This window comes from Nothobranchius furzeri, chromosome 14 (assembly GCF_043380555.1).
Source record: "Nothobranchius furzeri strain GRZ-AD chromosome 14, NfurGRZ-RIMD1, whole genome shotgun sequence".
Lineage (NCBI taxonomy): Eukaryota > Metazoa > Chordata > Actinopteri > Cyprinodontiformes > Nothobranchiidae > Nothobranchius > Nothobranchius furzeri.
Window position 1 is genome coordinate 33,362,666 of NC_091754.1, and position 22,844 is coordinate 33,385,509.

General features: G+C 43.2%; 1 protein-coding gene across 2 annotated transcripts; it reads left to right on the top strand.

The window, feature by feature from the left end:
* Window positions 1-355: 355 nt before the first annotated feature.
* Window positions 356-22,826, top strand: popdc2 (popeye domain cAMP effector 2). 2 transcript variants are annotated; one of them, XM_015965843.3, is made up of 4 exons: window positions 356-1,883; window positions 7,234-7,342; window positions 8,732-9,296; window positions 19,292-22,826. In XM_015965843.3, the coding sequence occupies exons 1-3, from the start codon at window positions 1,390-1,392 to the stop codon at window positions 9,245-9,247; spliced, it is 1,119 nt and encodes a 372-aa protein (XP_015821329.1). In that variant the 5' UTR covers window positions 356-1,389; the 3' UTR covers window positions 9,248-9,296; window positions 19,292-22,826. The 2 variants fall into 2 exon arrangements, with proteins under 2 accessions (XP_015821329.1, XP_015821330.1); XM_015965844.3 differs by having other exon boundaries at window positions 8,732-9,155.
* Window positions 22,827-22,844: the final 18 nt, after the last annotated feature.

The following is a 22,844-nucleotide window of genomic DNA, read 5'->3' on the forward strand; positions in this document are numbered from 1 at the left end:
TTCTGAGAGAGTGAGGTTTATTTTGTTAATAGTGAGCTTTGCCTTTATCACTAATTAAACTCGTAAGTGGCAAAAATAATCTGGATTTGGGCTTGTGCCTAAACGGCTGTAAAATCTGAGTTAAATGATTATTGAAAGTGAACAAAAGTAGTGAATTAGTGAATATTTAAAGCTACACTTTCGCATGATCGTGTTTTTGTAACCTAAAGCTAGTTTGTTAGCTGCACACTGACCAGGCTGGAGGGATTAGAAGGAAATTTAGGACCATTTTTACTTGTTCGTCTACGAAGCATGGATGTAATTTTGGGGGGGGGGGGGGGGGTGTCGTCCCCCACTTTTTCCAAAGTCAAGTTTTGACCCCTGCACTTTTTACCATCCAAAAACAATATTACACTATATTAAATTGACACTGGTTGAGCTCTAGGACCAAGCGGAAAACAACCGTTGGTGTTGAAGCCTGTTTCCCATTAGAGCATACTGTAAAGATTCACACCCCACTCCATGTCCCCCCACTTCTAAAGTGAAAATTACGTCCATGCTACGAAGGCTGTGAAAACAAAATCGGCCCTTTTATATCAGTTATCTCGCCGAGTGTAAACCATCTACGCATAACAGGTTCATTATCTGTTATTAAGCCTTTGTAGCAGTAAGGTAGCTCTGGTGGAGCTGTGGGTGGAGGGGTCCAGGGCGCTGGAGGGTGTTTACACCTGAAATCTGACCTGCTCTGCAGATCCGTTTATTTCTGTGCCTCTGAACACGCCCTCTCACCCTGTCGTCCTGCACTCATGAAGTTTGGTAGAAACTCAGAAGTTTAAGAGTTCCAATCTTTTCTTTATGATTCACTTATGGTGCCACCTCTCCATCCCGTTTCCTGCCCCTATCTCTCTTTTATGTTAAGTAGCGGGCCTGTTTTCTGTCAGTCGCTCTCTCCTTGAGTTTCAATTCCAAACATGGTGATCCTTGTAGGGCCTCATCAGTGGCCCCCTCCCCTACCCCTTCTCCGTCAGCTGTTGGCTCTTCAGAGCAGGCTGGTGGTGCAAGAGCACCGACGGAAAAGTGAAGCAAGAAACGCAACAGGAAGGCTCAGAAGGAAGGGACGGGGCAGAGAGCCAGAAGACAGGACAGGACACAGCATGAGACGAGGAGGAGGAGGAGAAACCTGGTCCAGCTGTGTTTCTGTAACAAACAGAGCTGTGAGAACCTCTGTCTGAAGAATTTTCCACTTCACAGCAAGGGAACAAAGCAACTTTTAGATGTTTACTTCTTCACTCAGCATCTGCCTGTTCCACATTACAGGACTGAAGTATCTCAAGGTTTAGTGGACCAGGAGCCCTTTATAGGAACTGGCGCTTTCATTTCTCCTGTGCTATAGCTTCACCCATTTTAAGCATGACCGGTGACAACTCCACCCTTTGGGACAACTTGTTCTCTCCTCCAGTCTGTGATGGCTGGAGCAACAACACAGAAGGGGCCATCTACCATTTGGGCAACACCATCCTCTTCCTGGGCTACATGGGGGGCAGTGGGGCCTACGGGTGCCTCTTCATCTTCGGCTTCCTGCTTCCTGGCTTCTTGTGCCTGGCCCTATGGGGCTGGATGACGATGTGTGGCCCAGACGTCTTCACCTGGAACATCCTGCTGCTGCTGGCCTCCCTGCTGCAGATCTGTCACCTCCTCTACCGGCTCCACCAGGAGGGCATTCACAGCGAGGAGCTCTCCTCCCTCTACCAGCTGATCTACCTGCCGCTGGGTGTGCCCGTCCAGGTGTTCAAGGAGATTGCAAAGGCTTTTGAAAACAAGGTGGTGGAGCTGAAGACTGGAGAGATATACGCTGTGGAGGGCAAGACACCCATCGACCAGCTCTCCTTTCTGCTCTCTGGGAGGTGGGGAGTGTGTCTTCCTTAAAATATTGATTGAAATAACCAGAATGTTAAGATAAATAGAATAAATCAACACAGAGGAACCAAAACACACACTAGTGATGCACACACACACACACACACACACACACCAGTCACATCATACAGACCTAGAGGGTTCAGCAGAGACTCATAAACCGTGGTCTTTCTGGGCCTTTTTAATTATAAATGGCCTAAATCTAGATTGTGAAGTTTTATTTTACAGCAGTGTTTTTTTTCATATAACCGTATCCTGACTTGTTGCAGCTTATAATGACACATATGTAATGCAGATGATATCTTAAAATTTATCCCCAAAACCAACTTAACTTCTAAATAACCAAACTAATTTTATTCACACAAATATCCTCAATGATTCGGAAAAGGGTAGAATGCTTCTCCGGGTCAGGGATGAGGTCCTGCCCCAAGTGGAGGAGTTTAAGTATCTCGGGGTCTTGTTCACGAGTGAAGGAAAGATGGAGCGTGAGATCGATAGGCGGATTGGTGCTGCATCTGCAGTGATGCAGGCGTTGTACCGGTCTGTCATGGTGAAGAGAGAGCTGAGTCAGAAGGTGAAGCTCTCGATTTACCGGTCGATCTACATTCCTACCCTCACCTATGGTCATGAGCTTTGGGTACTGACCGAAAGAACGAGATCGCAGATACAAGCGGCCAAAATGAGTTTTCTCCGAAGAGTGGCTGGGCTCTCCCTTAGAGATAGGGTGAGAAGCTCGGTCATTTGGGAGTGGCTCGGAGTAGACCCGCTGCTCCTCCACATCGAGAGGAGCCAGTTGAGGTGGCTCGGGCATCTGGTGAGGATGCCTCCTGGACGCCTCCCTGGTGAGGTTTTCCGGGCACGTCCAACCAGGAGGAGACCTAAAGGTAGACCCAGGACACGGTGGAGGGACTACTTCTCTCACCTGGCCAGGGAACGCCTTGGGATTCCCCCGGAGGAGCTGGCCTAAGTGGCTGGGGAGAGGGAAGTCTGGGCCTCTCTCCTTAGGCTATTGCCCCCGCAACCCGACTCCGGATAAGCGGGTGAAGATGGATGGATGGATGGATGGATGGATGGATGGATGGATGGATATCCTCAAATTCACAGAGACTATTGCCAGGGCCCGATTAACACTTTGTTGTACCCTGGGCAACAATATTCAAGGGCCCCATCGCCACGACCCAAGGATCACCGTAATATGGTCACATACAGAATATTTTACTGTAATATGCAGTAAATATACTCAATACTTGAATGCCTGACATCACGTAACCCGCTCAGGGTAACCTTTGACCCACCTCGTGTGGACTGACCAATGAGGAGAGGGTCTTAACTTGAGGCCCTCTCTTCATTGGTCAGTCTGCATGAGACTGACTCTCAACTGACGTTCAAAGTCATAGGCAGCGAAGCGTCTCTGTGCAGCGCAAAAGCCCGGGTGGACAGTTTGTTGAATATAGCGTGACCATATTTCCATTTCCAAAAAAGAAGGACAGGGGATCTGTGCCTATGACGTCATACTATGGCAACGCCACACAAACCAAGTTGGGACCCATTTTTTCGTAAGAACTAAATTAATATCAGATTCTGCCAATAAAAGAGCTCTAAAACAATTCATATGCAAATAGTTTTCTGCTTTAGTGCTGCAATAAGGTTTTATTAATAAGAAATTATTATAACTTTTGTTTTACTACAGCATCGGTACGCTTCCTGTGCACAGATTATTAAGGATGCTTGTTTCAGCTGTGAGATTAGACGGTAGGATCAATGAAAAAATTAAGTTGTCACACACTCCATGGAAACTTCCAGATAATCCGCAAATAGTGGCTTTCAAATGGTTTTGTTACTTTTTGCAAGTTTAGAAAAGAAGCAGATGAGACAGCATGTCTGATAATTTAGTTTTTCATCTGATAATATTAGAACATGTCAGCGATGTATGAGGGGCTTTTATAAACACTGTATAACTAACACTCCTGGAGAGGATAGGAATTACACAGAGGCTTCTGGGGAGCCCAGTTATATGAGTAGGGGGTGTTCTGTTTTGCCTTGGCCCCCAAAATGTCTTGAAACGGCCCTGGGTGTGTGACTGAGTTTTGAAGGTGATCTGAATTGTATCAGATGTAAAAATATGACATGTGTATAACTTATTGTTTTATACGGGTAAATACGTGTAGCTAGTGGAGATAAATCTACCTACATTTTACTTTTCAACACTTTGTTTTGTTTTCTTGTTTTTATTTAACTATTTCCTGTCCTGTCTGTCTCTCATCTTCCTGCATCTGCTCTAAAGTCTCCAGAAAAACTGCTGCCTGGATTCTTACTTTTTCACCTCATCAGTTACTTTTGAGTAGATCAAAGGGATCTCCTGACCGTAAAGCGGAGTGCGCGTCGATGCTGCGTCAGTGAGGTGAAATCACCGCAGCACAGGTGATGAGCTCCACAGCAGCAGAGCGCTTCAGGCACAAATAAGACAGAAAGTAGAGAACATGTGCGGACATGAACGATGGTGTGCTAATTATAGTTTTTTGGTTGCGCCACTTTGAGAATGGACCGTGCGCTGGACGCAGCTGCCTGGAGCACACCGACGATCAGCGCTCTGCCGCTCTCTGTGCTCTCAGCTCAAAAGAACCCCCGGTGCTCTGAGAGTCCATAAATGATGTAATATAGGTAGAAACATTTTTTCCGGCTCTCCCTGGATGTGTAGGATATCCAGCTCCCCCATAATTCGATCCCTACTCCTGGATGATAAAACGGACATTTTCATCAAAACAAGAAACCCCTCGGACAGAGAGTGAAAAGTGGACAATTCTGGAAAGAGGACGTATGGTCACCCTAAAAGTGGGAGATTACAGATACAGTAGTTTGCTCGTGCCCTTGCTGCCCTGGGCCTGGGCCCTTTAGAGTTCGTGGACCCCTGGGCAATTGCCCATATGGTTAATCTGGCCTTGATTATTGTAATACTGAATAATTAAATACCTGATTGTTCACTTGTCTTACAAATATGGCATATTATTAAAGGTAACTAATACCTTTAAGTAAACATTTAATTTGACATTTGATACTGAGTTAGTTTAAAATGTTCCTTTATCAGCAGCAATCCTATACAGCAGCACAAATACGCAGTGTAACATGTGAAGTGTTTGATACCTTATTGTGATGCTTATTGATATTTTGCTACCCACATAGTCAATGTGAGGCTTCCAGCAAAACTTGTGTTCTAGTATGACTCCCAAAAACTTTGACTTTAATATATATGTTATCAATGAAGTATATCAGTGTTCACGTTCTCCAAATAACAAACCTGGTTTTGTTCAAATTCAAAGACAACTTGTTTAAATTAAACCAAACTTGATGAATTTCCTTTGAGACCATTTCCAATATTTGCTGCATCCAGGGCATAAAATAGTTGTATCATCAGCAAAGATGACGAATTTCAGGATATGGGACACCTTACAAATATCATTAATATATAAAAAGAACAACTGGGGACCCAACACTGACCCCTGTGGTACGCCACAGGTAATGCTGTGGGAGGCTGACTTCTGTTGTTGTTATTGCTTTTAGCCTAGTGTTGAGCCACCCCTCTGATGTTTACTAAGCACAATGTTGTGATTTTTGGTATCAAATCTTTATTTTTTTATCAATGAAATTTCTCGGACCAGACCAGTTTGTTAATTTGTTCATCTAAATCAGGCCTATTCAAATGGCGGCCCGTGGGCCACATCCGGCCCGCGGGCCCTACCCAGTTGGCCCACCTCACCCAATCCCCCAACCACCAACGGAAAAAAAAACTGTTGAAAAACTATTTAAGCATGCAAGATTCTAAATTCCCACACTGATATTGCACTTGAACACAACACCATTTTAGCAATCAGGGACATATGTACGTAGATGCCCCGTGGACTGGTGCTGTCTATTGGAGCTGCCATAGTGTGGCTTCATGTCTATGTTAGCTGAGACCCAGGCCAGCAATGACCCAGCCCAGCTTGTGGAGCAAACAAGCGCCTTTCAGGCAAAACTAAACATGTTCGCAACTGACTTGACTGGTGAAAGAATGCTACATTTTCCCACACTCCGTAAAGCCACCTCTCCTCCGAAAGTCACGGCAGAAATGACTGGTTTAGTCGCGAAACTGAAGGACAACTTCACCAGTCGCCTGGACGTTCTGTCACTTCCTACAGAGGCGATGCAATTAACGAAAGATCCATTTGCTGCCATCGCTGAGGAAACATTGTCCATCAAAGCTAAGAAAGTGGTCTCTTCTATCGGTGAGGGACAATTCCTGCTGGAGTTGGTGGACATGCAGTCATCACTTACGATGCCACAAGAGCTGCGCACAAACGGCCCTGCTAAGTTTTGGAGTCAATGCCCATCAGTTCCCAAACCTCAAGAATGTACAGTAGCTGTGACTGTTCTCAGTATGTTTGGATCCACCTATATTTGTGAATCCAGCTTTCTTTTCCCATATGAATGCAATCAAAACAAACCTGCGCTCCTCTCTCACTGAATCCTTTCTGCACTACTGCCTGCGCATTGCACTCAGCTCCTATGAGCCAAATATTCAATTTCTTGTTCAAAACAAAAAGTGCCATCTCTCGCACTAAAGTTGCAAGAATAACGGTCAAGTTGTTGTATTATTTAGTAGCTGCGACTGAGTTATTCGAGGTTAATAAAACAAATGTTTGTATTACCAGCTCTACAGCTGGTAAATTAATACAGATCATTAAAGCAATAAAAGACAATGTGCATTGCTTTTTTTTTGTCGTTGTATTAGTGGTAGAGGTAATGTCAGTCAAAATATTAAAATTTAATATTTAAACATTGGCCGTAAAATACAGATTTTGGTATCCGGCCCAAAGCTGATCCACGATTTTGAAATCTGGCCCAGTAGGGAAAGTAATTGAACAGGCCTAAATGTTGCGTTTAGAGACGTTTAGTCAGAATTCCCTAAATGTACTCCCTGGACCTCTTTAATTTAAATTCTTCATGACTGATGGTCTCCCAGTGCAGCTCTGCCTGCACGGAGAAAGTTTTTATATCAGCGTTTGCTCTGGGTGACTTTACATCCTGTGGGAGCCAGGAAGTAGAAATCACACAAACTCCATCACCTCACAAAAACAAGGGTGTTTTGGAGCGTATCATACTTAAAGTATGTGCAGTATAGGCTAAAGTTGGCCTTAAAAGGACATTAGCATCATAGTTAACTGAAAGGGTTTTAAGGTGCTTTATAGTGTGTTGATCACATGCAGAGACATTCATAGGCTCAGGAGCTACAGTGTCTCCATCTCATTATCACATCTGAACACTTGGCTCTGCTTTTCACCTTTTATCTCTCACTTTCAGGATCAGCGTGTCCTTGGAGGGTCAGTTCCTGCACTATATCCACCGTCACCAGTTCCTCGACTCTCCAGAGTGGGAGTCTCTAAGACCAAACGAGGAGGGAAGGTTCCAGGTATGAGACTCAAAATGCACGTTTAAGGGAACCCTGATCTAGCTCTACTGCCTGAGACCAACAGGGATGCCATCATTGAGACAGCACAAGCTGGAAATTCCCCAACAAAGCTGCAGGCAACATACAGTATATTTGGCTTTTTTGTCTTTAGAAACAAAAGAATGTACGCGTGCACCTGATAGTCAATACATTTTCTTCTAACAGAAAACATATTTTAACTAAAGATTTCCACCCATAAAAGACAAAGCTCTTCTAAAACAGAGGTATTCAATCCCAGGTCTGGAAGGCTGGTATCCAGCATGTTTTAATGGTTTCTCTTCTCCAACACACTAGTGGTTGAGTCACCTGTGCAGCAGCTCACTAGGCTCTGCAGAAGCCTGTTAAAAACCTGCTGATTGAAATCAGGTGTGTTGAAGCTAGAGGTGGGTACCTTTAACATCTGAATTGATTTGGTACCTTGGAATCGATACCGGTACTTAACGGTACCAATTTTCGATGCTTTTGAGTGTTTAATAATAAAATATTTCTCTTTTTTAATGAATTGTATATATAGTTTTTCTCAATATAAATAACCATATTTGATAAGTATCACGATAAATAACTTACAAACTGTATTTTATCATCATAGTGTTGTAAAAAATTATTTTGTAAATGATGCAAAAATGAAAACCCAGCTCCATGTACTCCTATTCCTCTCCTTTCATCTGTAGACAAATTGCATGGTGGGTGGGTCCTTTTAGTTTTATAAACTGCAAATTAAACGGAAGCAAAAATATTTGCTGTGAACTAAATTTATGGTGGTTCTTGTTCCTTTGGCCGTTCTTTTCCAGCAGCGGATTTTTCCTACTTGGAAGTCTGAATTTTTGAGTTCTGAGCAAGAAGCGAACGCACCATTTGCTGATAGCAACGGAAGCTAAAGTATCAAGCTAACGTCTTAAAGAGTTTATTTACATGCTGGAGCAGATTAAGACAATGATAACTCACTTAGAATGTTGTCAGTGTTGTCATCAACACCCAGTCACCCAACGCATTTAGTGAAGTGGCCCCAAACTTTCGAGCATGTTTGTTTGACCATGCTGCTTGGTGTTTACAGCTAGCCTGTAGCGGTGGACGACACAACACTCTTGTGCTGCTGTCTATCTCAGGAAATCAGCTATCAAACTCTGTGATACCGAAACAAGGCACCATTTCTTATCGTGAATTGGTCCGTGGTCGGTACTACGGAATTCGGTCAGTGCCTTAAAAAGTACCAAATACGGTACCCATCCCCAGTTGAAGCAGAGTTAAAACTAAAACGTGCTGGATTCAGGCCCTCCAGGACCGGAATTGAATAGCCCTCCTCTAGAATATGTTTACAACATGATAAGAGGTGTGTTTGCTGCTGTCCAGGTGACCCTGGTGGCAGATGAAGACTCCCGGTACGTCTCATGGCGTCGCCGCCGTCTCTACATGCTCATATCAAAAGACCGCTACATTGCACGCCTCTTCTCTGTGATGCTGGGATTGGACATTGCTGAGAAGCTCTACAACCTGAACAACAAGCTCTACATAAAGAGTGGCGTGCTGCTGGACATCCGTCTGCCGAGCCTCTACCATGTCCTGGCCCCGTCCTCTCAGGGCAGCGAGGGTGGCAGCGTCAGTGATGGAGGCAACACCAAGGAGCAGCACTCTGCTCCAGACCACCAGGTGTCCAGTCCTGGACAGCCTCAGCCTCCCATACCTGCTCTCCATGGACCAAACACAACAGCCCCAGAGTTTTCCCTGGCAATGGAGCATCAGCGCCCCTGGGCGCCAGAACCGGACCTGCCAACTGGTGAGGATTCCACTAGCCTGGTCCTGGAGGACTTTGCTGATGTGGCAGGATCATTAACGGATTATGGCAGTGAGAGAGATTATTTGAGGTAGAAGGGCAGGGATCTGGAGCTAACACACTGGGTCACCACTTAAGCTACATGTAAGTACCTCACCTGGGTGGAAGCATGGTGTGGGGGCGGTGTGTGCATGGGAAATGTTGCAGTGCACAGCTGTTACTAACATCTAGAGCAGGAGTCCTCAACTAAATTAGTTCAAGGGCCAGAGTTTTAATCTGCAGACATCGTGAGGGCCAGATGCTCTTCTAAAATAAAGTTCAAGTATCTTTATTTATTAATATTTAAAATGGCTTTGTTTTCTGTCTAAACTACTATGAATGTAGTATTATTTGTGTTTGGAGAACGTAAACAATTATTGATATTTGGGACATGAATGTTGCTGCTAAACTTCAAAGTCTCCCAATTGGGGCCCTAGGTCTGGCGGGCCGGAGGTGGCCTGCGGACCACTAGTTGAGGTTCACTGATCTAAAGCATTAAAAATCAACGCATCCATCTTTTTACCCGCTTCTTTCTGTTCAGGGTTGCTGGGAGATCTGGTGATCCTTGGGTAAGAGGTGGGGTCCAACCTGAACCATAAAGATGGCTTTACTTTATTTCTTAAAGGGGCATTATGGAAGTTTGACAGTCAAAACATGTATAGAAATAATAAATGTCTTCTTCATACATTCTCCTGCAATGCCCTGGTCCTGTAGAATGAGCCCTGGCATTTTTACTGTGATTGCCTGTTTTTCTGTAAAATCACAGAAAAAGAGAGCTGCTCGGGTCGAGCAGGCTGCTTTATGCGCGTTCACGCTCAGCCATAGCCCGTAGCATGCCTAGTGACAAAGCTAGCTACATTTCTGAGGACCCTTAGCTACTTTCTGTAGAACTTTCTTCTAGATATTTCCTGCAAATTAGCAACAAAATAGCCATTTTCGCTCCAAACCATTCTTTGGTTTGACGTTGTTTCAGCTGTCATCTAGGATATAAAAGTTACAGATACTGTGAATGTTACTAGAGTGTTGCTCACCTTGTAAGAAGTCTGACTCTCATGCAGAAGACCTGGGTTTGATTCTGGATGTGAACATAGTTCATTTAGAATTTCTTTTTTACATTAATGGTATATTTTTTTACAGTAAGATGCCCAAATTTTTATTTGAGACTCGCCGAACGGCATTGAATTCACAGATAAAAAAGATGTGGGTTCAACTTTCATTTTGGAACAATTTTTCAAGCAAGGAAAGGGAATGATCTGAGCATGCAGGAGGACTGACCCATCATAAACCTTTGTCGGCTGTGCTGAAGAGAAAGGTACAGAACCAAATTATTTAATTAATTAGCTGCGTGTTCTCCTGTCCTCTGTCCTCCGGGCCACCCACACACACACACACACACACACACACACACACACACACACACACACACGCACGCACGCACGCACACACACACACACACACACACACACACACACACAAACACACACGCACACACACGCACACACACACACACACACACACACACACACACACACGCACACACACGCACACACACGCACACACACACTCTCACGCACACACACACACACACACACACACACACACACACACACACACACACACACACACACACACACACACACACACACACACACACACACACACAGGACCGTCTCAGCTGTTATTTTCGTTAAGGAGTGTGCACGTACATCATGCGCGCCTCGTGCACGAGCCTACTATTGAAGCTGCCGTTACGCTTTTGGCCTGAGGGGGCAATCACGAGCATAAAAATTCAAAAGTCCGTAAAGTCCCTTTAAGCAGGAAGTCATTGAATTTATCATGTATTTGTCAAGGAATGTTACTTATAAAGGTGAAGATTTTAACAACTGCAACAATGAGAAGTACCTTTGTGATTTGACTAAAGTGTACACTATAGTACTCATGAGTCCCATTCCTCCTGTTAATCCTTTAGACGTGTGTGTTGGTGCGTTCTTCCTCACTCTAATGGCACCTTTCTTAGTTTCTGATGATCCTGCAGCTTTTCACTGAAGGTGTGAAAAAACCTTTTTAATGACTCTTTCTGATTATAATGGGTCATTCTGAGTTTTTCATGCAGGCGGAATATGAAAATAGTCTCCACCTCTCTCCTGCATTAGCTTCTGATAGACAATAGACGGTGAAACTCTAGGATTAGAAGAACCTGACAGATCTACGTCATACAGATTAACATTCATGGACTCACCAATCTTGACTCACGTCAAGGAAAAAGCAGAGAATGTCCCAGGCAGTAGAAGCTAACCGTTAGGATTAGCAACTCCACAACACAGCAGAACTCCTGCAGGCCTGTGGTATTTGTGGAGATAAAACATCATCGCTGCAAAGAAAACAAAGTCAGAGTTGTGTTGCTGTTATCCAATCCGAGGCAAGATGTTCAAATATCAGGAAGTAAGTCTCCAAATCCTGCTGTCTGAATCACAACTCTCACGTGGCAATTTTCTAGTTCTTGAAACTGGTGCACCTGGTTTCTTTCCCCAGAATACGATTTACAAGGCATGCATTCCTACCTGAGAACACTGCACATGTACTGATTAATTGAGTGATCCACACATTTAATTGTTGACTCCCACATCAATAACTAAGGTAAACCCTGTTCTTCTGCTTCTTTATCCAATGTTCCTGCTTGTCTTTGGGGAAGTTGTTGTAAAAATCCATCCGTAAATCAGAAATTTTGATGTCTTATTTTCCACAAACATAAATTGAGGGTAAACCCTTCCCGAGTCAGCCTGCCCCTCTCCTCTACCAGCATCAGCCTGTGTCCAATCCCAGCTGCAGGATCACATTTCAGAGTGAGCGGTACGGTCGGTGCTGGGTTTGGGTTGCAGGACAGCTGTTGAACAGCTGGTCAGTGACTAAATAGCAACGACCCTCGATGAGCATGTTGTTTCACTAATCATTTCTGTCTCACAATGGATCAGAGAGTCATGACTGTTGCTGTTTTAAAGTTCTAAAAAGGACTCCTGAACAGCCTCTGTTCAGAGAAATCGAGTTTATGTCAGATAATCCAGGTGCACCCACAGAGCTGGCGTTGCCAACTAAATTTGTTCAAGGGCTGGAGTTTTTTCCAGCAGATACCATGAGGGCCAGATGCTCTTCTAAAATAAAGTACAAGTATTATTACATCTTTATTTATTAATTTATAAATGGCTTTGTTTTCCATCCAAACTGCTTCGATTGCAGTTTTATTTGTGTTTGGAGAATGTAAACAATTACTGATATTTTGGATATGAATGTTTCTGCCAAACTTCAAAGTCCTCCATTAGGGGGCGTTAGGGCCCTAAGGGTTGGGGGCTGGGTTGAAGGATCTGGTGGGTTGGAGGTGGCCCGTGGGCCACCAGTTGATGTTCACTGCCATAGACCAAAGTGCATTGCTGCAACACATTTGCAGTGGTCTATAGTAGGAATGAACGCCTTCTGAGTTCTCTTGTGAAATAAAGGTCTTGCACTTCTGTTTCAGGAAGTAGACGTTAGCCAGAGGTGAGGGAAGCAGAAAACAGCAGATTTAGAGTCTTATCATTAATATTCATTAAATTCGGATATCTTGCCTCTGATTGGGTTATAGCAACATGACTCTTCCACTGACTCTGTTTGCTTTGCAACGTTGATGTTTTATCTTTACAAATAAACACCTGGAGGAGTTATGCTGTGTTGAGGAGTTGCTAATGCTAACAGTTAGCTTCTACAAGCTGAGAAACTCTCTGGCTGCCAAGTTTAGCATAATTCCATGCATGAGAGCGGAGTGGGGAGGTGGTGGTGGCGTTGGGGGGTGGGGTGGGGGGCATTGTTCCTTTAGCGTGAGAAATTGGAGCTGTGGCGCAAGAGCATGTGAAGATAGTTAAATGTGTGAGTCTCACGCTCATTGTGTAAGAGTTTTGCAGCCTTGGCTCTACTTTCTCCTGGACGCTAAACCAATCGCCTTCCCTGTCACGAGCCAAGATGGGGGAGTCCATGAACGATAATTTTCAGTGTGACTCAGATCTGACTGTTTTTCTATTTTCTATTGGTGGCTAATGTAGGAAATAGAGGTAGAAGACTATTTTCTGCAGTTGCTGTCCAGATGTTTTCTTTTATCTGATGGCACCATCTAGTGGCTGAGAAGCGTATCACATCATGACCTACTTTCATTTCCTCTCATTCATTAATGCGCTCATCTAGTAGACAAAACCAAGCTTAAAGAGCAAGTCACCCCCAAATAAACTTTTTTTTGCTGATAAACTAAATAAACGAGTGTCTAATCGTGCTGCAGACATGTGTCGTCAATAATTTGGCAGTTCAGTGCATCTTAGTTAAAATTTAAATAATCTGCCTAAAACTGTCAGTGTTATACCGTTGTCAGGTAAAAACTATGCACTGTATTTTAATTTAAGTCTGCCACCGCTATTGGCTAAGAGGTATGCTATGATGTAAACTGGTACATTATGATGTCACAATGCTGTCGTGAGCCTGTGTGTGTGTGTATTTGTTAGCAGCTCCGCCCTCTCAGTCTGCCAGGCAACAGCATTTGTTGCATTTTTCAAACATGAAGTGAAAGTGGAGTTAGACTCTGGTAATGGTTGACTTGCTCTTTAAATATGGTGTTTTATAATTATTAAAGGCCCAATGTGTGATATTTCATCTTATAAGTTATCAAATTTCTTGTATCACATTCTCAAATTTGTTTTTTTAAATGATAATTCAAACAAGCATTTATTCTAAGCATTATTATTAGCTTTATATTTTAATATTTTAGACAAAAGAAGCAGACCGGTGCTCCATATGGCATGCGCCATCTTAAAATACAGTGACCTTTTAGGGACATACAACATATTAAGCTTCGCATTTGATGTTTGCGTTTTTAAATGATGTAACCTCAAAGAAACAGCAGGGGGCAGAAGTGCGCCTTGTAAGCATGCAGTCTGACAAAGTAACTAAGAAGAAGAAGAAACTAGCCACACCGTACTTCTAGCGATGGAGGATCACACATATTCTACAAGCAAACTTGAGAAACGGGATAGTTTGAAAGCGCTTGAAAGCGCCGATCTTCTAGACTTTATTGCAGCTCTGCCTCTTCCTCTTGTGCGTGGGACGTTGCGGCTGGTTTGAGCAAATTCGGCTCCTTCATCTTGGGATGCTTGCCCTGCTTCTGTCGCATGTCTAACACCTCTGCCTCTCTGTGCGCTGGCACACGTCTGTCCTCTCCCTCTTCCTCTCCCTCTTCCTCGCCCTCTACCTCTCCCTCGTCCTCTGTCTGTCTCCACTGATGAACCATCGGATGATATCTGACTCTGTTTACGGAGAGAAAACAATTACAGACTACACTACCTTGTATATTTCCAAAATGGCAAATAGAAATATAACATTTCTCAAATAAAATGAACAAAATATTGTCATTTTTTGTAGTCAGAAGTCATCACTAACTAGCTGCCGTTTGCTATTAGCAAACATAACTGACATAAAAAAGTTTTTCTTATTCAAAACCTATTTAGATTAAATTAATAAAATAAGTTAGATGAAAACAACTAACCTGTTCGCTGACTTGAAAGCTGGAATTAGATGATGACATGCTGCCGTTTACAGCAACACGATTTTGTATTGTATTTGTTATATTTGTTAATAAAGTTTTAAATAATGATAAAAAAAACCTTTTTGATCCTCGGGGGCTCCAATAGCTGCAATACCGACTCTAAACTGCGTGGTGCTAAAGAGTCGGATCTTTTTACTATGATTTCTGTGAATTTCACACAAGGGGCCTTTAAAGAGTAACTAAACCCCAAAATAACTATTTTTTTGCTTATAAACTGGGTCTTTACAAATGCAATCTTTCCGTTTCTGTGCATTTTTTGACATGTTTGTGTAAACTTGATTAAATCTAGAATCCAGGTCTAAAAATGTCTTAGTGCTGCCCCCTGTTGCAGAAGAGCAGCTACTGCATTTTCAACTTGTGATTGGGGCTGGAACAATTTCACGTCATCAGTACAGTCTCCTTCCCCCCCACCCCCTCCCTCCCAGGATGGAAATTCCCCACACTTGGCCATGCCACTCTGTGCCTCCTGGCAACGCCCACTTTAAAGACATTTTTCAAATCTTGACTAGGGGTGGAGTTACATTTTCTGCTGGTGTGCAGTACCTCTTTAAGCTCAAGTTATGTTGTGTTTTCATATATTTATATTTTAAAGTCCTACTTGTCCATAAGAGGTCGCCAACCTGCGTCAACCGGGGTACGTCCTTAAAGGGACTTTATGGACTTTTGAATTTTTATGCTCGCGATTGCCCCCTCAGGCCAAAAACGTAACGGCAGCTTCAATAGTAGGCTCGTGCACGAGGCGCGCATGCTGTATGTGCACACTCCTTAACGAAAATAACAGCTGAGACAGTCCTGTGTGTGTTGTGTGTGTGTGTGTGTGTGGCCCGGAGGACAGGAGAACGCGCAGCTAATTAATTAAATAATTTGGTTCTGTACCTTTCTCTTCAGCACAGTTGACAAAGGTTTATGATGGGTCAGACCTCCTGCATGCTCAGATCATTCCCTTCCCTTGCTTGAAAAATTGTTCCAAAATGAAAGTTGAACCCACATCTTTTTTATCTGTGAATTCAATGCCGTTCGGCGAGTCTCAAATAAAAATTTGGGCATCTTACTGTAAAAAAAAAATACCATTAATGTAAAAAAGAAACTCTAAACGAACAATGTTCACATCCAGAATCAAACCCAGGACTTCTGCATGAGAGTCAAACGTCTTACAAGGTGAGCTACACTCTAGTAACATTCACAGTATCTGTAACATTTATATCCTTGATGACACCTGAAACAACATCAAACCAAAGAACGGTTCGGAGCGAAAATGGCTATTTTGTTGCTAATTTGCAGGAAATATCTAGAAGAAAGTTCTACAGAAAGTAGCTAAGGGTCCTCAGAAATGTAGCTAGCTTTGTCACTAGGTGTTAGGAACAGCGACAAAGTGGCACTACCTCTCTCTCTGCTGCTAAAGCTACTGATAGCAAATGCTACGGGCTATGCCTGAGCGTGAACGCGCATGAAGCAGCCTGCTCGACCCGAGCAGCTCTCTTTTTCTGTGATTTAACAGAAAAACAGGCAATCACAGTAAAAATGCCAGGGCTCATTCTACAGGACCAGAGCATTGCAGGAAGAAGAAGAAGAAGAAGAAAATTTCATTTCTATAGCGCCTCTCAAGATAAAAATCACGAGGCACTTCACAAAAACAAAAAATATAAAAATTATAAAAATATAAATTCAGGAGAATGTATGAATAAGACATTTATTATTTCTATACATGTTTTGGCTGTCAAACTTCCATAATGTCCCTTTAAATGCTTGAGCACGCTCTGTGATTAACACTGTAACGTTAGCGGTAATCTAAAGCCTAATTTATACTGGTTCTTCTGCGTCGGGTTGGACACACGCAACACCATTATGCGTCGACACAAGACCCCTTGGCAGGCTTGCGGAGGAAGACGGAGACATGCCCCAAATTTTAACTATCTATCCAAAGAGATGGAGACCGCAAGCTTGTGATTGGTCAGGACGCTGCTTCCTGTAAATTCATCAACAGCACCGCCTTTGCCGCTTCAAAAATTAAAAAGACATTTAGTGGCAGACACAGAACAGATCGAAGAATGCATCTCGGAAACAGTCTGAAAATATGAATGTTTATTCACCCGTGACTGAAGGAGTACAAAGATATGCAGTAAGCGCTTTATTCATGGACGAAAAAGACAAGAAACGTGGGTTTAGACGTGCCATTAGCATGAAGAGGTGGAGGGGAATGAGGGACAAATTTGTCTTTGTTAAAAAATCTCTAAAAGGTATTTAATCAATGTAAACACACTATCATGGATCAGATACGTGAGTGTAATGGTACCTCAGAACAGCGCTATGCCCTCTGTAGTCCTGGCGGGGAATTGTTTTGAAACACTCGCCAGTTGAAAGCAAACATCTCTGTGAATGCCTGTGCGTCTCTCCCTTGCGGAGCTGACGGAGAAGTATAAATTAGGCTTAACACTATTGGTTATTGCTGACTGGTGCTCAGTTCATTTTGCATTGGCATATTTGACATATTTCCTATATCACAGTACAAGATAAACACAATAAGAGATAAATAAAATAAAGTTTATCTCACCAAATAGAACATTTACTAAGAAATCACAATATAACTATAGACACATTACTTTGTCTTGTGTGTGTGTGTGTGTGTGTGTGTGCGCGCCTGCTCTGTCTTCTCGATCCTCAGTGAGTCGTGGAGGATGGCTGCTTATACTGAGCCAGGATTCTCTGGAGGTTTCTTCCTGTTAAAAGGGAGTTTTCCTCTCCACTGTCACTATATGCTTGCTTAGTATGAGGATTGCTGTATAGTCACTGACACTAGTCAGTGACTTGATGCAATTTGCTGGGTTCCTTATATAGGAAACATTATTTCTGATTGGCTTAATGAACTGACCTGAATTGGAATGTTTACTATGTGTAGTGTCTTGAGATGACTCTTGTCGTGATTTGGCGCTATATAAATAAAATTGAATTGAATTGAATAAGACAATCACTTGTTAGGATTCCTGAAACATCATACATAATTCCTGAAAGGAGAAAACTCCAGACAGCAGCTTTAAACTCAGGATGATCAATCGTAAAAAAAAATCTTAGTGAACTTTAAAGGGGTCGTCAAGCCTGCCTCAGAGTCCTTCTCCACCCACATATCAATTTTGAAAACGGCAACATTAGTAGGCGTTGCCTGGTGGACCGAGAGGGAGGAGCCGTGGTAGTGACAAAGATGGATCGGTAACGCAGTGTTGCCAACTCAGCAACTTTGTCGCTGTTCCTAAAGACTTTTTGACCCCCCTCAACGACCTTTTTTCCAAAAAGCGCCTAGTGACAAACCTAGCGACATTTCTCAGGACCCGTTGCTACTTTCTTGTAGATATTTCCTACAGATTAGCAACAAAGAAACTATTTGCACTCTGAATCGTTCTTCCAGGAGTAAGGAAAGAGAACGATAATCTGCACATGTGCACAAGGACTGACCAATCATAAACCGTTTTCGGCCGGGCTGATTCGCCGAAGACAAAGGAACAGTTGCAGAGACCGCCAATTTACATCTGCTGCTGCTGCAGGCTCACGCTTCTACTAGAGACGGCGCAGGCGTCAACCTGCGATCTCTGGTTCTGCAGCCGTCAGACACTTTGGCTTTTCCTGCATTTGGCAAATAAAGTCATCGGGAGTTTCAACTACCGTCCTGTTTACACACACAGCTCTGTGGCTCATCTCAGTTTCCTTCAGTGACACAGGGATGGTTATGTTATGAGACCCGCTCCCTTTTGCTCGGTGCGCCGTTATAACGATGGAGAGAATACACAACAGAGAAGTTGAGAAACTAGGAGGTGTAAAAAACAGCTTTTTAGGAAAATGTCTGTGAGAATGAGGAGAGCAGAAGGTCTGAGTTATATCCTACACCAGAAGTGTTTGGATCACCACACCATATCTGTCTTAATGCCACTTTATTGATACTTTTGGAATTTATTGTACATATCAAAGCAATTTGGGCCATTTTAATCATAATAAACAGTTGGCAACACTGGGGTAATGAGACAAAGCTAGCTCCCTTCACTCTGAGCAGTCATTAGAAGTGGAGGAGGTTTTTTCCCCTCCTTACCCAGACAGTCGAGAAGAAAGGGGCCAAGTCTATTTGGAGGAGACAAGCGGACCTGAGCCTTATTGTTTTGAGCTTGTGAGTTGGCTGAAACTACTGGAGTCGACCCACAGAATAGGCTTCAGTTTCTATGACTGCACATCAGTTCATGCAACATTTTAAAAACCACCACTGAAGCTTTGTTCCATTCACACTGCCACCAGCTTCTAGCAGGTCTAGAGTAGTCCTCTTTGTTCTGTTCCTCCTGATGCTCTTCTGGTCACTCATCAACCCTGAGAAGCACAGCAGGGGGTGGTTCTCCCTGCTGCTCATGCAGTAGCAAAACATCAGATCATCAGATGTTCAGGTGAACACACAGACTGTTCGTAACATCACAGTTCTCCTAACAGAGGTCTGATTTTGTCTTTGCAGGAGATGAGAGCAATGAGAATTTACCTCTTCAATTCCAGAGAAGGAGAGCGCCGCTGGCTCCCACCAACACCCCCGAACTGTGAGAACAGTCCCTCCTGTTCTCACACGGGAGAGCCCGATGCTCACCCCTGAACACGTGGAACAGAAATTTTACCTCTGGTTTTTAAACTGACTGCCTTTTCACCCTGTCACCCCGAAGCCAAAGGGACATCTGATGTATTTGTATTGGGCTGAATCTGTAGGAAACAGCTTTTTATAAGTTTGTAAAGATAATGTTGTTGGCACCACACTACAGACACATTAGGTTTGCATTTCACACAACCGTTTCAGCTTTTTACAAATGCACTTGAATATTTTGGTCAGTTCTAAGTGTATTTCTGTGCCAAAGTGATAATTTGTCTATTGTAGATGGGTCTCTGAACAGCCTTTGTTCGGAGAAATAGTGTTTCAGCCAAAGAGCACTGTTTAAACACAGCCAAGAGCAGAGTTTTAAATTAGCTCCAAACCTCTGAATGTCATAGAAGTTTACATGTCTTTGTTTTACAAACCTCTACACAGACATCAGCTTAACAACAAATGTTTAATTTGTTGTAAAAAAAATCCTGCAGGACTTGACCCCGAATGACCCGGAAGTGCTGCATTTAGCTTCTTTAAGCTTGTAAATAATTATATAATTAAAAAATCTGCTAAACAATCAGAAATGGTTTATAGAATTACAGATGCATGAAGTTGGAGATTACAGCTTTTCTATTAATCCTGGAGCACACTGAAGGCACATGTGTCGCGCTTTTGGGAAATCAAATGGTCACGCAGAAGCTGAGCGCTTCTTGGAAAGTCATGCGATAGTCACAACGTCACGCGGTACTTGAGAACAGAAAGCGGAAAGTGACTCGTTTTTACATTATCAGACTTGCCGTGGTGATTTGTGAGACTAATTCATTAAAAATGGGTAAGTACGCTATTTATTATAATGTTTTAAAGCCAATGGTGCTTTAAAGTGATCAAAACTGCGGTTGGGTATCTGCTGTGAAGCTTTTCTGTGTCATAATGGCTGCTGTAAAGTTTTCTACAATGTTGTAAACAGCCGCGCCACGGCACTTGAAATACTACCAGAGCTTATCTTCAGTGCCTCGGCGCAGCGCTCCCCGTATAGAGCTCCGGGAGTTGACGTCACTTCTCCCGGCATGCAACAGTTCAAATCGAAACGGCGCCATCTTGGCAGGCAGAAGCCCGCAGCTGGACTATTTGTTATTGTCAGAAAACTCAATCAAACGGGAAATATGGTAGATTCCTGTTGTGCCCCAGGATGCAGAGCAGACACGGACGACATAAGGAATGAGCCTTCTACAGGATTCCCCAAGATCCGGAATGCCGCAAACATTGGATCATTGTAATAAAACGCGCTAGTGACCGGGCTAAAATGAAACTGTGTATGGTATTTATTTCAAATGCTTTTATTACAATTTTTAGTGGGCTTCCTAAACTTATTTTGGCGTGGCTTTTTCTGTCTTATTACTCATAGCTACAAGTAAACATCACGTAAAACGTTGCCTCGTGAGTTCTGCATGCTGCCGTTTACGTGTTTTATGATCACAGCAATTAACCAGCTAAGCTGTATTTAATTTTTAAGCAATGGTTGATCAATTGTCAGATCACACATAAAAAGCACTTTGGATTGCTATTATCTGGCTCACCGAGACAGATCTCAGACAGATCCTGAGACGCTCCTACCTGACATATTTATTTTATTCACGGAAAAAAATCACACTAGTGATTTCTCTTGGTGTTCAGTTTATACATTCAAACAGCACAGCTCTCTATTTAAACTACTTAAATGTATTTGTCCATCCATCCATCCATCCATTTTCATCCGCTTATCCAGAGTCGGGTTGCGGGGGCAGTAGCCTAAAGCCTGGTTTATGCTTCTCCGTCAGCTCCGCAAGGGACAGCCACGCACGGATTGACGGAAGCGTTTTGCTCTTTTACTTCTCCGTCTCCTGGAGAGTGTTGCAAAGCAATTGCCCGGCAGGACAACAGAGGGCGTAGCGCTGTTCTGTGGTATCCTGTGGTGTATCGGTCCAAGATAGTGTGTTAATATTGTGTTTTTTGTGTATATAAGAGACTTTTAACACGGACATATTTCTCTCTCATTCTCCCATCGCTTCATGCGCTCCCCACCTCTAAACCCAGGTTTCCTGTAATTTCTGTCCACAAATAAAACGCTTGCTGCGCATCTTTTCACTCCTCCAGTCATGGGAGAATTAAACGTTCATATTTTTAGAGTTTTTTCGCGAGGTATTCTTCAAGCTTCTCCGTGTCTGCCGCTAGTTATCCTCGGCTCTCTTTGCAATGGTGGCGCCGTAAACAACAGCGGTGTCCTGACCAATCACAAGCTTGCGTAATCTGTCTCGTTTGACGGATGTTTAAAAAAGTGGGCTCAACTCCGTACGTACTTGCGTGCCTGCTGGAGCCCTACGCAAGGGCGGATAATGGCGTTGCGTGTCTCCGCACTGACGCAGATGGAGAAGCATAAATCAGGCTTAAGTCGAGAGGCCCAGACTTCCCTCTCCCCAGCCACTTGGGCCAGCTCCTCCAGGTCCAGTAAGAAGTCCGCTCCGACAGCTTCTGGCGTTTTAAAAAGTATCCCAGGGGCACGGTAAGGGTCGGAGATGTTTAGTCTATTTAACTTCTAACTATATAAAACGATTTCTTCAGTGTTAAAGTGTGAAGTAAACTCAGACGAAGTAAAATCCAAGCCGATCCCGTTCATTTTGTTTACATTTGTTGCCTGCCAACATGGCGTCTACTCTCTGAGAGTCATGTGACGTCCGGAGCTCTATAGCCACTCTCAGTAACTAAAATCAGCTGAAATGACCAACATTACGGTTTATCCAGATTGAACTGGAAATCTTTTATTTTGTTATTCCGTTTTAAATACCTTTTAATTTAGTGTTTGTAGATGTCTTTTTAATTGTATGTGTGTTTTTACACTGTTTTTATGTGCTGTGCTGACGGCTGCAAAAGAAGTTCCTAACAGATGAATAAAGTGAATTTGAAATGGCTTATTTTGAAAATGACGGCACGGGGGTGATGTGGTTTAGTGTGCCCCAGGCTTTATTCTTTGGTTGTGGCTAAGCCGTTAGCTAATCTAGCTGTATGGCGTATTCTCTATTTCTTCAAAGAGAGGCTGTTCATGAATCCATTTGGTAAGATCATTTTTGTTTAATAACAACTACATTTTAGAAATGGGCAAAATATTTATGTCAGATTAAATGAGATTTCCTCCATTATTTGTCTGATTTTTAGATAAAAACAGAACGTTCATCAGAAACGACCTGCCAGAGGGTCGTGCTTGTGTCAGACTTCCATCGCTACACGTTTGTGTTTCGTTGGGGCTTTAATGTCAGAGCCTGATGGGAATTTTCTCTGGAATAGTTCCTTTTCCTTCTCACGCTGACAGATCATACCACGGTTAAAGTTTGACAGTAAAGGAGTGAGTTTTTATGTGTTAATAAAACAGGACTGATGAGAAAAATGTTTGGTTTTGTAAAAC

Bases quoted from the DNA above. Each gene is read 5' to 3' on its own strand.
- popdc2 (XM_015965843.3), top strand. From the start codon at position 1,390: ATGACCGGTGACAACTCCACCCTTTGGGACAACTTGTTCTCTCCTCCA. The intron at 1,884-7,233 runs GTGGGGAGTGTG...TCTCACTTTCAG, and splicing joins TCCTTTCTGCTCTCTGGGAG to GATCAGCGTGTCCTTGGAGG. The intron at 7,343-8,731 runs GTATGAGACTCA...GCTGCTGTCCAG, and splicing joins ACGAGGAGGGAAGGTTCCAG to GTGACCCTGGTGGCAGATGA.